At 40.2% G+C, this 13516-nt stretch overlaps 1 protein-coding gene across 3 annotated transcripts in view; it reads right to left on the reverse strand.

The window, feature by feature from the left end:
* ALDH1A1 (aldehyde dehydrogenase 1 family member A1) overlaps positions 1 to 13516 on the reverse strand; it is a 79526-nt gene that overhangs the window by 4944 nt on the left and 61066 nt on the right. For all 3 annotated transcript variants that reach the window (XM_087926732.1, XM_087926731.1, XM_026703805.2), the window contains exons 6-11: positions 13419 to 13480; positions 11047 to 11175; positions 7116 to 7229; positions 5681 to 5783; positions 5412 to 5596; positions 1773 to 1937 (exon numbers count right to left, since the gene is read on the reverse strand). In XM_087926732.1, the coding sequence (XP_087782858.1) occupies positions 1773 to 1937; positions 5412 to 5596; positions 5681 to 5783; positions 7116 to 7229; positions 11047 to 11175; positions 13419 to 13480 (758 nt within the window). The remainder of the gene's footprint in view (positions 1 to 1772; positions 1938 to 5411; positions 5597 to 5680; positions 5784 to 7115; positions 7230 to 11046; positions 11176 to 13418; positions 13481 to 13516) is intronic.

Here is a 13516-nt window from a genome sequence, read left to right on the forward strand (position 1 = left end):
CGTCATAAATATGAACCAGTTGCCAAGTATCTGAATTTTGATCATGTGAGGGATCAAAATCATATGGGGATGCTGCAATGGTCGCATGTGTGAAAAATGGTCATAAGCTACTTTTTCATTTGGAACAGTTGTTAAATGAATGATTGTATATTGAGGACTACTTGCACAGTGAAATATTTCTACACTGATCCACAATTGGCCATCTAATTCCATAGTGAAAATGGGAGAGCCCGTGGTCAGCTTGCAGGGACTCAGCAGAGCAATTGTTTTCTGCTCTCAGAGGTTTTGGTGCTACTATTTCTCACAGAAATGTTCTGCACCATTGACTCTGTGAAATAACATCTGTAACTCCAGCCTCGGATAAGAATCTTAGGCTTCTCCTGGCTAGATCACATTTCTTTGAAATAAATTAATTCGATACAGTGGTTATAGCATTGAAGTGGAATGGGAAGGTCAGGATTGAACTCTCACTCAGTTACACATCTCTCTTGATGATCTTTAGCTAATCACTGTATCTCCATCTATCACTCCCACATGGGATGTGGTTAGGGGTGGGATACTACCGGTTTGGACTGGTTCTATAGAACCGGTTGTTATGATTCTGCGCAGTTTGGAGAACCGGCAAATCGTGCCCCTGGCTGACCCCCCCTCCACCTGCCCCTCCCCTCCCCACCCAGTCAGTCCTTATTGTGCATGCACAACATTGTGCGCATGCACGACATCGCTGATTGTGTTTTTCCTGCCCAGTCACTCCTTAAGGTATTTTTTTTCCCTCCCGACCATCAGCTGTTCTTATGATCAGCTGTGCCAGGATTCCCCTCACTTACTTACTGCTTTACCCAGGAGGCTTCCCTGAGGCCCAAAAAGGCAAAAAATGGAGGGGGGTGCCCCCTCCATTTTATACCTTCCTGGGCCCCAGGGAAGCCTGGGAGCAAAAATGCCCCCCCCCGGAGGCTCCCCTGAGGTGCAGGAGCCCCCAAAATAGAGCACAGGATTTGCTGCATGCCCCCCTGCTCAGTTTTTTCCTTCCTAAGCCCCAAGGGCGGGGCAAAAATGCCCCTCCCAGGAGGCTTCTCTGAGGCCCAGAAGGCTCCCAAAATGGGGGGGGGGTTTGCTGCAAAAAAAAAAAAAGCCATGCCCACCGTCACATGGCCACCCCTACCTAGCCACATCCACCTAGCCACATCCACAGAACGGATTGTTACAAAATTTGAATCCCACTCCTGGATGTGATGAGGTTAACATGGGGATGAGGAAACTCAAGCACCCGGCTTCCTTGGAGTTAACCGTGAGATAAAAAAAAGGTGTATGCCATTTTGAAGCTACTTCTGCCCAAATCAGCTGGGATTCTCAGTTTCTCAAAAGAACTTCAGAGAAAAGAATTCGAAGGCATCCCCCTTTTCTTCTTTGGAACCACTAGTCTAAGACAGGGGTGGGCAACTATGGCCCCTTTACATCATGTAGACTTCAACTCCCAGAATTCCTCAGCCAGCATGGCTGACTCAGGAATTCAGGGAGTTGAAGTTCCCAGATTGTAGACGGGTCATAGTTGCCCATCCCTAATTCAGGAAGACTTCATGATTGCTGACACTGGATAACTCTGAATAACTAATTAGTAATTCAGAGTAATTCAACTCTGGCTGAAAAAAAAACAAAAAACTGTTGGCATACTCTCTAATCCTGAAGGTTTGTTTATTAAAAAAAGCATGTTGTGTTTCAGCTACTGAAACATTTGGGCCCGAATGCCCAGCCGGCAGGCTGCATCAACTCACCTCCTCTTTGGCGATCCGCATGTCATCGGTAACATCAGAGAAAACCGTCGGCTGAATGAAGAATCCTTTGTCTCCTCCGGGGCCTCCTCCACATTCCAGCTTGGCACCTTCTTTTTTCCCACTCTCAATTAGTGAGAGTATTTTATCATACTGCTCCTTATCAATCTAGACGGAAATATTGCACTGATAAGTCACTTCTCAGCCACTTCGGGCAGGAACAAATGTTTATAGGGGGGATTTGAGGCGGGGGAGATGAAGCAACCATTTTCTATCGAGATGTTGGCTTTGGGCCAGCACTTTTCATGAAGTTCAGTAATTAAAATTTAAAGAACAGAAGGTTTTTGCGGGGAGGGAAACTCCCATTACCCTTCAAATGTTCTCATGGACAGGGTCTTTCTTAGGCTCTTTTTATATTAATTCCTCTCAAATTATTTTAATTTAGTAGGCTATTTTCTGAAGCACGACGTCCCGTGTTTGCATGGCTGTCATTCTCCAGTTTGTTATTTTGTAGAAGTCACGGTAACTTAAAACCTAATCCACAACTGTAGCTACATGGAAGATTTAATAAGACACCTCCATAAGAAGTTAACAAGGTTCCAAGAGAACAATTGCAGTCCTTTTGCACATACTTTAACAGGAAGCATTAGGTATTTCCCACAGTAAAAAAAAAAAAGATTCCTGAAAACACTTAGCTCATTAATTAAGGTTTTTTTGCAAAGCTATGCAGTTGCAGAACCTAGGAATTCTGCAGTGCTCTGGGTGTGTGGCTGTATACAACTGCCGAGTCTTTTAGCTTTATATGTCAGAGAGGATAGTTTTTGTTGCTTCCTTACAGGAGGCTTGTTGGAATCATTGTCAGAGATTTGTTTGCCAGGGGAATCAATTTAGAAGAGGTGACATGATTTTAAACATTATTTATTTATTTATAAAACTTATTGGCCGCCCATCTTACCACAGGATAACTCTGGGTAACTTACGGTTACACTTAAGCTAAAACATAAAAAGTTAAAAACGAACATTAAAACTAAGGATAAATGGACAGTAGGGGAGGATTGGGAAGGGGAGGTAGGATCTGTTATTAATCACATCCATTGAGCTGATCCATTGTATCAATCAACTACATCAGAGGTGGTATTCAGCAGGTTCTGACCAGTTCTGGAGAACCGGTAGCAGAAATTTTGAGTAGTTCAGAGAACCGGCAAATATCACCTCTGACTGGCTCCACCCCCATCTATTCTCTGCCTCCTGCTGATCAGCTGGGTCTTCTTTTGTTGCCCTGCACAGCAGTGGTGGGATTCAAAAATTTTTTACTACCGGTTCTGTGGGCGTGGCTTGGGAAGGATACTGTAAAAACTCCACTCAGAAGTGGTATTTGCTGGTTCTCTGAACTACTCAAAATTTCCGCTACTGGTTCTCCTGAACCGGTTAGAACCTGCTGAATACCACCTCTGCTGCACAGGAGAACAGAGCAGCGTCGTATGAAGGGCAACTTCAACTTATCATGAATGCCAGATAGAAACTGCTTGATAAAACATTTGGAAACTGACACATGAATAACTGGAAAGAAGGTTCACACCAATGTCACACATTTTTATAATCTACACTTTCCGGGAGTTTCAATCTGAGGAGTTATTTGTAAATAACTCTCCATGAAGCCTCCTGGATGTAAACCAGTGGTGGGATTCAAATTTTTTTACTACTGGTTCTGTGGGCGTGGCAGGGGAAGGATACTGTAAAAAGTCCAGTCAGAGGTGGGATTTGCCAGTTTTCCAGAACTGGTCAAAACCTGCTGAATGCTATCTCTGATGAAATCATACTTAACTACAGGTAGTCCTTGACTTATGAGCACAATTGGGACTGGAACTTCTCTTGCTAAGGGATGCAGTGCTTAAATGGTTTTACGACCTTTTTTGCCATAGTTGATAAGCAAATCACATGGTCATTGGGCAAATCCAGCTTCTCCCACTGACTTTGGAAGCCCCCTGGGAAGGCCACAAATGGGCACCATGTGACCCTGAGATACTGCAACTGTCATTAATACATGCTGGTTGCCAAGCGCTTGGATTTTGATCATGTGACCATGGGGATGCTGCGAAGGTCATAAGAGAGAGGTTGTAAGTCACCTTAACTTCAAACGGTCATCAAATGACGGGTTATACGTCAAGAACTGCCTTTATAGACTCATTTGTTACAGTGGATTCCCCACCAGTGAATTAAATTCCCAGAGTTCTCAGACTGAATTGGAAGTCGATGTTCCAAGGGTCTAGAGGGTGCCAGGTTGAGGAAGGCTGCAACAGTAGCATGAAATTTGCAGTTCTCAATGCTGATCCCAATCCTGCCTCAATTTCTTCTTTTATGAGGCACCGTGAGCCCCATGACTCACTTATAAGGGAGAGTGACAAAGCCCAACAGATTATATACACTTTCAGCTATTCTGCCTGTTAGATTGACAGCAGGTTCCACCTCCCCTCCTCTCCTCTCTCTGCTCCCCACTCACCATCTATTTTTAACTAAAGTTGATGTATTTTCTCTGTTTTCTTTTTTGCGGTTTATTGTATCGTTCTATTATTTTACTTCTTATTTCTTCGTTTTTTTATTATTATAAGCCATTTAGACTATCCCTATGTGTGAAGAATGGCAAATAAAATTTAATAATAATAACAACTTGTTCTTGGACAATTATGGGGGAAATTAAGGGGAAAATGCTATTTTAATATTCATAGGTTAAGGGCAACTTGATGTGTATGTATCTCATTTGTGGGTTGGAGGTTAAATGAAGGCAACGTAATGGCATATAAATATTATTGCCAGGGCGTGTTTATGCCAAAGCTGGATTATAAGTGGGGAAAGGCCCATTGATTTATTTCAGGGAGGACAGGCCAAATATTACTGTTTTCCACATTCCTAATGTTTTTAGCTCCCCGATCCCTGAAAAATATACATTCTACACAAAATATCCAGCATGTTCAATATGGACTGACTGTGTATTTGTGAAGTTAAGTCCTTGCATCTTTTCAAAGAGTTGTCGCAGTTTCTAAGTAAAAAATCTTGGTTAAACGACAGAAATAACCATGCTTCTGTCATGCTGTCAGAAACAGAGTAATAGATAATGGCATTGCTACTATCCTACTTTTAACAAGCAGACTGGTTCAGAATAACCATCTGTCTGGAAAATGTTCTTTGTGAAGACAATCTGTGCCTGCTTGTCAAAGAATCACACATAGGGTGGGACTCTGTGCTCGGTAGGGTTAGGTTGAGCAATTGGTTCTCAAATCTAGCTAAGTTCAGTTGCCTGAAGGCAGCTGGAGCAAGTTCAGCAGGTGTGCAATAAAAAACGGGAAGCCGGAACTTCAGAGAACCAGGAAATTGGGGCAGCCTCAAAGAGGCAGGTAAGCTTTATGTGAAAATCAAATGAGGAATTGAATTCCATTTGGCAATGTTTTCATGTACAAAGACTATTCAAAAGAAAGGAACTAATCATGGAGAGCAGTATGAAACTTTTATAAAAGTACTTTGGCAAACAATAAGACTTCAGATCAAGCTGCCAGGAATCTTGCAATTTGGGTTGATTCTTGACTCTGGCAACTCTGATTAAAACAAAAACAAAAACCAATGACATTGTGATTAATTAAAACTTACCTGAGGACCTTGAGTTACTCCAGGAGACAGAGGATTTCCAAGGATGCTTTTCTTAGCTCTTTCCACACTCCTACGCACAAATTCGTCGTAGATCTTCTCTTCCACGAAAATCCTAGATCCAGCTATGCAGCACTGTCCCTGATGGTAGAACACACCAATGTGTGCAAATTCCACAGCGCTATCCACTGCAAAGAAAAGTATTCCTTATGATATCGCGATTCAAGTTCATTTTTTAAAGAAAGCAAATCCTGAATAAATTACCCACTCACAGTCAGCATCTGCAAAAATGATATTGGGGCTTTTCCCTCCAAGTTCCAGAGTGACCCTTTTCAGATTACTTTTTCCAGCAGCTTCTGTGATCATTTGACCCACCTGAAGGGAATACAAATGATATATTTGAGACAGGAAACAGGATGGAAATTGAAATGTCATTGCCTTCCAAAAAGATTGTGAGGTGACCACTGCTCTTTTTTGGCACTAGTTGTACCTGTTTTGAGCACTTCCCTTCAGATCCCTAGCCCCATAATTTGGCCATGAGCTTTTGTACTGTGGCCGTGGTCATTTTTGGTTCTGGCAGTGGTCATGGTTGGCACATGGCTCCTAACATAATGACCCTAAAGTAGGAATGAACAACTGTGGCAACTGCATGACCCGTGGACTTCAACTCCCAGAATTCCTGAGTCAGCACAGGAGTTGAAGTCCACAGGTCATAAAGTGATCTTAGTTGCTTACCCCTGCCCTAAAGTGACCAAGTCACTGATGGAAAGAAGAGTTTCTCATTCCTCATCGACATCCTTTGGGTCACTGTCAACTATCCCCGGAAGGAAAGGAAGGACACTAAACAGAGCTGAACTCTTTCAAGAGAAAGTGCCAAATTCAATCTTGGTTGATTTGACAGAAGTAGGAGATTGCAAATCACAATGCTGCCTTGAATAGATAATTTGGGGCAAATATTCTGATTTATAATAAGGCATCTTTCTATGAGCTATACCAGGAGTTCCCAACCTTTTCTATATCCTGTACCCCTAAAACACTTCTGATATATTCTCGCATCCCTTAGAAAAATAATATGTATATGATGTGCATATAACAATGCATATACACTATAAGTTTGAAATTTCTAAACCCAAGTTTTCACACTCCCTCGAATATCATCTCGCACCCTGGTTGGGAACCCCTGAGCTACACTTTTTTAAAAAATGTTTAATGTGTCCAACAAGCCAGAATTAAGAACATATATTCTTTGGATGCCTAAATATGTTTTTCCAGATAAAATGAATGAAAATGCAGAATGTGATTTTTCTGCGTGATCCCAACAACTGACTATCCTTTGCAAATAAACCTGCTTTGTTCAGATTGATTATCATCTTCCAAAACTCTTGGTTTTTATTTTTATTTTGGAGGAGATACATTTTATTTGCATTTATTTATAAAATTTGTCATTTTTTTTCCACAATTCAAAATAATTTGGGGAGCCAAAAAAAAGTTACAACGTAGAATTCCAGCCAATTCAAAATAAGATTTGAACAGTGCCTAGAAAAGAAGCATTTGAGATGACTGTAATCAAGAAATAATTACAGATACATTGTTTAATTCAGTTAAAGATGAAAAAGTCAACAAAATTACACAGAAACAAATTAGGATTTGTTAGAATTGGAATTTAAATTTTTCTGTTTCGGTTCTTTACAATATTAGGGAAGCTACCTCAGTTGAGCCTGTGAAGGACACTTTATCTATATCCATGTGATTGGAAATGGCTGCTCCAGCAGTAGGACCATATCCTGGCACAATATTCACCACTCCTGGTGGAAATCCTGCCTGGAAGGAAAGAGTAAAATGTTATCACCAACATTCAGTGGGGCTGTCCCAATTTCTTATATTTTTATTCTTTCTCAAGACCAGATTCATACATCATTTCAATCCATGGTATATTTTGGCTAAAGTATTGTGTGATCTCAACAAATTGTGGTTGGCAAACTTTGCTTCTATAGGTAGTCCTCAATTTATGACAATAATTGATTCTAAAATTTCTGTTAAGTGAGTCTTGCCCCATATTATGACTTTTCTTGCCACAGTTAAGTGAATCACTGCAATTGGTAAGTTAGTAACCTGGTTGTAAAATGAACCTCGCTTTTCCACTGACATTGTCAAAAGGTTGCAAAAAGGGATTGCATGACCTCAAAACCCAGTAATAGTCATAAATATGAACCAGGTGCCAAGCATCTGAATTTTGATCATGTGATCAGTGGGGATGCTGCAAAGGTTATAACTGTGAAAAACAGTCATAAGTCACATTTTTCAGTGCTGTTGCAACTTTGAACAAACTGTTGTAAGTAGAGGACTACCTGTATGGCTTTGAACGCATGAATCCAGATAATTGTGGCATTTGCAACACTCGAGGCTTAGCACAAAGGGTGAGTTCAGTCAAAGAAGCTCAGGATAGTAAATAAGGTTCCTTCATGTTATGTTTTAGAATAATATTTCATATTGCCTTCTGATATTTGACAATTGATCTGCAGTATCAGGGCAAATACACTGAGTATGATGACGGTACTGTTAAGAATTAACAATTGCCTTTTTCAGGTGCTCTTCTTTTTTCAATATCATGATATTCTTGGCTTTTAATTCTGCTCAGGAATCAAAGAAAGCCATTGTGTAGCTTGCTATTCTGCTTAAGAAATACTATTCTGCTTAAGAAAATGAGATACTAGAATGATCGTATCTCCTACTACTATATACTGAGCCAAATCATATTTGCTCAGAAATAAGATTTGGAACATATATGGACATTTGTCTGAAGTGGGATAGGTTTTCCAGCCTGAATAGGAGATTGGATTAGAAGACTCCAAGATCCTTTCCTACTGTACTCAACGTGACTCTATTCTGTAACGTTAACAGGATGGATATATCTTCTACTTTGAATAGTATGGGGCATACCAATACAGATAATCCTTGACTTATGACAATAATTGAACCCAAAATTTCTGTTGCTAAGTGAGACAGTTGTAAAGTGAATTTTGCAACCTTTGCCCCATTTAGCAACCTTTCTTGTCACAGTTGTTAATTGAATCACTGCAACTATTAAGTAATAGGTTTGTAAAATGATCTGGCTTTCCAGATTAATTTTGTTCGTCAGAATGTGGCAGAAGGTTGATCACATAATCCTGGGAGACTGCAACCATCATAAATACATGCCAGTTGCCAACCGTCCAAAATTTGATCATGTGACCAGAGATGCTGCAACAGTTGTAAGTGTGAAAAATGGTCATAAGTCACTTTTTTCACTACCGTTGTAACTTTGGATAGTCACTAAACGAAACAAAATTAAACAAACTAAATGAAAGTTTGTTTGTAATCTGCATATTAATTGTTCTCCCACAAGTTCCCCCACCGCAAGAATGGTATTTACTAATGATTTATTGTCACCTATTTCCATCACTTATCTTTTATCAACCATTCTCTATAATTCTGAATTCACCTCTGCTCCATATTGGCTATTCAACCAGCAAATTAACTGCTGACAAGGCATTAAAAGGTGACACTCCTCAACATTAACCAAATTGGTACTCTGCTCTAGTCTTGATAACAATAGCTTTCTCAAATTACTTATGATACATGGCAACAATGCCAAGAAATTAATGGCATGTGGGGCAATCTAAGATGGCGGCTGCCCAACATGGAGCCAAGAGAAAACTAAGTTCATGCAGAAGCACTCCTACAGAGAGAACCAGGCTGTCAGCCATTTGAGGTGTGCCTAGTCAAGAAGCCGCCACTATTCAGGAATGCTACTTTATTGTTGTAAGACCGTGTTTTTCAAACTTGGCAACATTAAGAGGTGTGGACTGGCTGGGAAATTCTGGAAACTGAAATCCACACCTCTTAAAAGTTGCCAAGTTTGAAAAACACTGTTGCAGGGTACACCAAGAGAATCTTAAAAGCTTGCCCAGATGTCTTCATCCTGTATTGAAGAAACTTACTCCAAAGGGTTTTTTCCCCCTCAGGCTTCCTTCTGTCTCTGGGGTGTGTAACTCTTGACTAAATCCCCTTTTAGGGATTCGCTCCTTAGCGGATCTTTTACCCTTTCTCCAAGGTAAGCTTTAAATTCTGTTAGACAGGCAGTTCTTTGACTATGCCCAGTCCTAAGGATGACCCTAATTTCTCCACTACAAAACTAAATCTAAAGCTTAGGTGGCTTCCAAAAAAAAAAAAGTATATTAATGGACCAAGAAATGATAAGAGTATTCGATACATGGGCTAACTCACCTTCCAAACAGCACAAATCACTTTACAGAAAGTCTTTGACTTATGATCACAATTGGGACTGTAATTTCATTGCTAAGCAATAAGGTCATTAAATGAAGGGCACCTGATTTTATTCCCCCACCCCCACAGCTGTTAAATGCAACTAGTTTCCCCCAGTGACTTTGCTTGTTGGAAGCAGGCTGGGAAGTGATCACAAATGGGGACCCTCAGGACACTGCAACAATCACAAATACATATGGGTTGCCAATCACAATGACAGACGTTGGGTATGTTGCAACCATCTCAAGTGTGAGTGAGTACTGGTTCCAAATCATTTCTCGAAACTTAGAATAACAAATGGTTATACATTATGGACCTCCTGTATTTTTTTCAAAATTATATAGGAACTTATGGGCAATAAGCTGAGTAATACTTTTTTGACCATTGATCGTTGCAGAATCTTAGCTGCCCTTTGCCATGTTACAGATGCATTTGTGCGTCTGGTTCAGGGCCTGTAATGCAGGACTCCCTCCTCCCAGTATTCAACTTGCTTTAAAAACAACCTCTGCTTGCAGAAAAGAATACAATCAGATTTCTTTCGGTTCGTGCCACTCTTGACACGAGATCTGGGAAGAAACAGCAAGCCTGTAGAATTGGACATTCTTGGCAGATTTCTTGCAATTACTTTGTCTGTCAGGACCTAATGCAAGACCTTGAACTGAAGGCCAAAGCTTGAAATGTTACACACACACACACACACACACACACACACACACACACACACACACACACCAATGTAAGCTCAGTCCTATTTGTTTCAACCAAACGGCATCTAAGTGGGGAAGTTTCGAATTCTGACTTTATAACAGGTGTATTTTATCCTGGGCACACCTAGCTTGACACTTGACAGTTTCATACAGCTCATGTTCACTTATTGGGTAAGGCAAATACAACAGCGAGAAACTTAAATGAAAACATCAAGTCAAGTTACCATGTTTCATCACCGAAATGCTCCTGTGAAACATCAAAACCACCCTTCCCACCCCGCTCTTTGCCCCTCCCTTTGTCTTTTCTGAGCCTGCTCTTGTTTGTTTTTGCCTCCCCAACCTGCAGTGAGGTTTACCAAGATGCTCGGTTTACTAAGCTGCTAATGATTTGTTTTCTGAGCAATTTAGGCTGGAAAAGCGTGTGAGCCTCTAGCCCTTGATGTGCTTCAGTGGTTTGCAATACAACACAATAGCCCAAGACAAGGCCAGGCATGCTGTGCGCTCCTCTGATACAAAGCAGATTAGCCCTTTACCATTTAGATGCACCGTCATGTAAGGATCCCATTTACATCCATTTTCTTCTTTCTTCGGGACCTGCGCCCAATCATTTTGCTATGGCAACTCACCTCTTTAATTAAAGCGCCCATGTGAAGAGCAGTCAGTGGAGTTTGCTCGGCTGGCTTGACGACTACCGTGTTTCCGCAACAAAGGGCTGGGGCAATCTTCCAAATGAACATAACCAGTGGGAAGTTCCACTACAAAGGCACCGAAAGAAGCCGTGACCAACAAATCATTAGAACAAGTTTATATTTCCTACTTGTACTTTGTAAATGTCCACCACCCACCAGAACACAGCCACAGGTTTAAGACTGAGATTTGATTAATATGCTTCCATTGACCCTAAGAAAAGACAGCCAACCAACCAACTTGGGGCTCTTTTCAGGGACTGGCACTAGGAACAAGGCTACTGGTGTGCTGCCAAAGGGCAGAGCTTCTTTTGAAGAGATTCAGAAACAGCGAGCACTGTAATTAGTGAAGGTTATAAACTTTTATTAGACTAGATTGCATCAAAGGCTAAACTATCAGAAGCAAGATGTACGGCTTTTGTTTACTTTCTTTCCTCAGCAAATACTGGTGAGCAACCAGAGTGACCCCTCTCAGGGGTCAACCAGAATTACTTTCCAATAGTCCAGATGTTCAAAGGGCACTTATCTAGTCTGAAGCTATTCAAGTTATATTCGCATCTATCTATTCAAGGTATGCACTCCTCCTATTCTCTTTCAAAGCAGGAGATAAAATTTCATCAAATGGTTAATAGAGATAATTAGATGATCAGCCCTAAATTCCCAAACCATTCCATGGTACTCAGATTTATGTTTGGAGGTGACACAGCAGGTATGAAGGTTCCAGTGCAAAGTTTCAGACACTGGCAGAAAATTCTTTACATGAAAGGTAGAAGGACTATACAGTATGCTACTTACATTCTCCTTGACCTCCTTGATATCTTCTGCCTCTTTCCGCTATATTTAATCTGTGAATCTAACCTGAACTAGAGGTTTTATGAAGACAATGTTCCGGTTTTGAAACGTATTTTCTCAACTCTACTTTGTACAATTTTCTCAACATTAACTGCATACAGAGACACACACAATAACTCAAATATAGCTATTTCAGGGAAATTGTAGAGCAAGCCACATGGTGGCCAATATGGCTAACACAGTTTCACTCACCATCTGTAGCAATGAAAGCCTAAACATATGAAGATTAACAATGATCAGGTGGAGAAAAGGCAGAGCAACATCCATGCTAATGGTGAATCTCATTCATTGAAACTTTTTCCTTTGCCCTGGGAAAGCTTGATGAAATAAAATCATCAACCACGTTCCAGAACACAACACATTTGTATACAGTTCTACTAATGAGTTGTATATTGTAGGCATGGAGAACCAGGGAGAAGATACCTCAATTTCCTGGTAGTCTTGTTATTTTGTTGTTGACTAATGTTATCAGTTTTACTTAGCCTGGTGCTTTCTGGATTTTTTGGGACTGAAGCTCCCAGAACTTCTATTGGTCAAATTAGCTGGGAATATTCTGTTAATCTCTTTTAGCCAGGCCGATAATCCTTATACACTATAAACTTGTTACATCTTTCCTTTTAAGTTGTTTGTTGGCTTAAGCATAAAAGTACCTGCTTGAGGCACTTTTGTTTAGATACTTCAACACTCTTGGTTGTATATTCTTTTCTTAGATCTTAGAAAGCTGAGTTCTGCTAATGTGGAATCAGTTTGAAATGCTTTCATGGCCATCAGCAATCCCATCAATATCCCTCCAGATGATGAATTGGTTTCTGTTGTTTTCCCAGTTTTATAAATGCTCTTAACTGTTTGTTTAGAAAATGGTAATTTGGGGAGAATTGTATGCCACTTAAAATTAGCTGATAGGAGCAGTCTATATAGTCAGAAAATAAACAAACAACAAGCCAGTTGGTCTCAGCAGGTGGCTTCAGGAATGTGAAAACATGCACTAATTCTTAAACAAATTAATTTAAATGGAGAAACATCGAACTAAAAGTATGAATATACACTCAGTCCTCAATCTAGAGAACCTGCCAGCATATCTTAAGTTCGATTCATAGAACAAAGCAGATTATTGGGAATTAAAGTAGGTATGCATATATGCATTTTTGTACATAAACATATAATTCAAGGGTACCCAACTGGGTGGGCCTGGATATATAGTCCTTGGAGCCCAAAATTATAAGCAAATGACACTTTTTAATGAGATAAAAGATCAAAGCTATTAAATATTCAGGAGCTCAGTTTATATATTTATTGACAAAAGTTTAATTCAAGTTAAATTAAAATTAAATTAAATCTACTAAACTGTTCCATGTGTTGTTAGTTACAGCCCTTGGGACATGAAAAACGTAGCCATGAATGGCAGTTTATGTGAAATGAAAGACATAACTCATTTTGTTTATTATATACATGATACTTACAGGAATGATTTGACCGCAGACTCCAACAGGTTCATGTCTAGTAAACGTGAAATAGTTTCCATCTAGGTAAAATAATAAGAACACACAGAAGATATAGC

The sequence above is a fragment of the Pseudonaja textilis genome, chromosome 2 (assembly GCF_049901715.1).
Source record: "Pseudonaja textilis isolate UNSWEBS1 chromosome 2, rPseTex1.2, whole genome shotgun sequence".
NCBI lineage: Eukaryota > Metazoa > Chordata > Lepidosauria > Squamata > Elapidae > Pseudonaja > Pseudonaja textilis.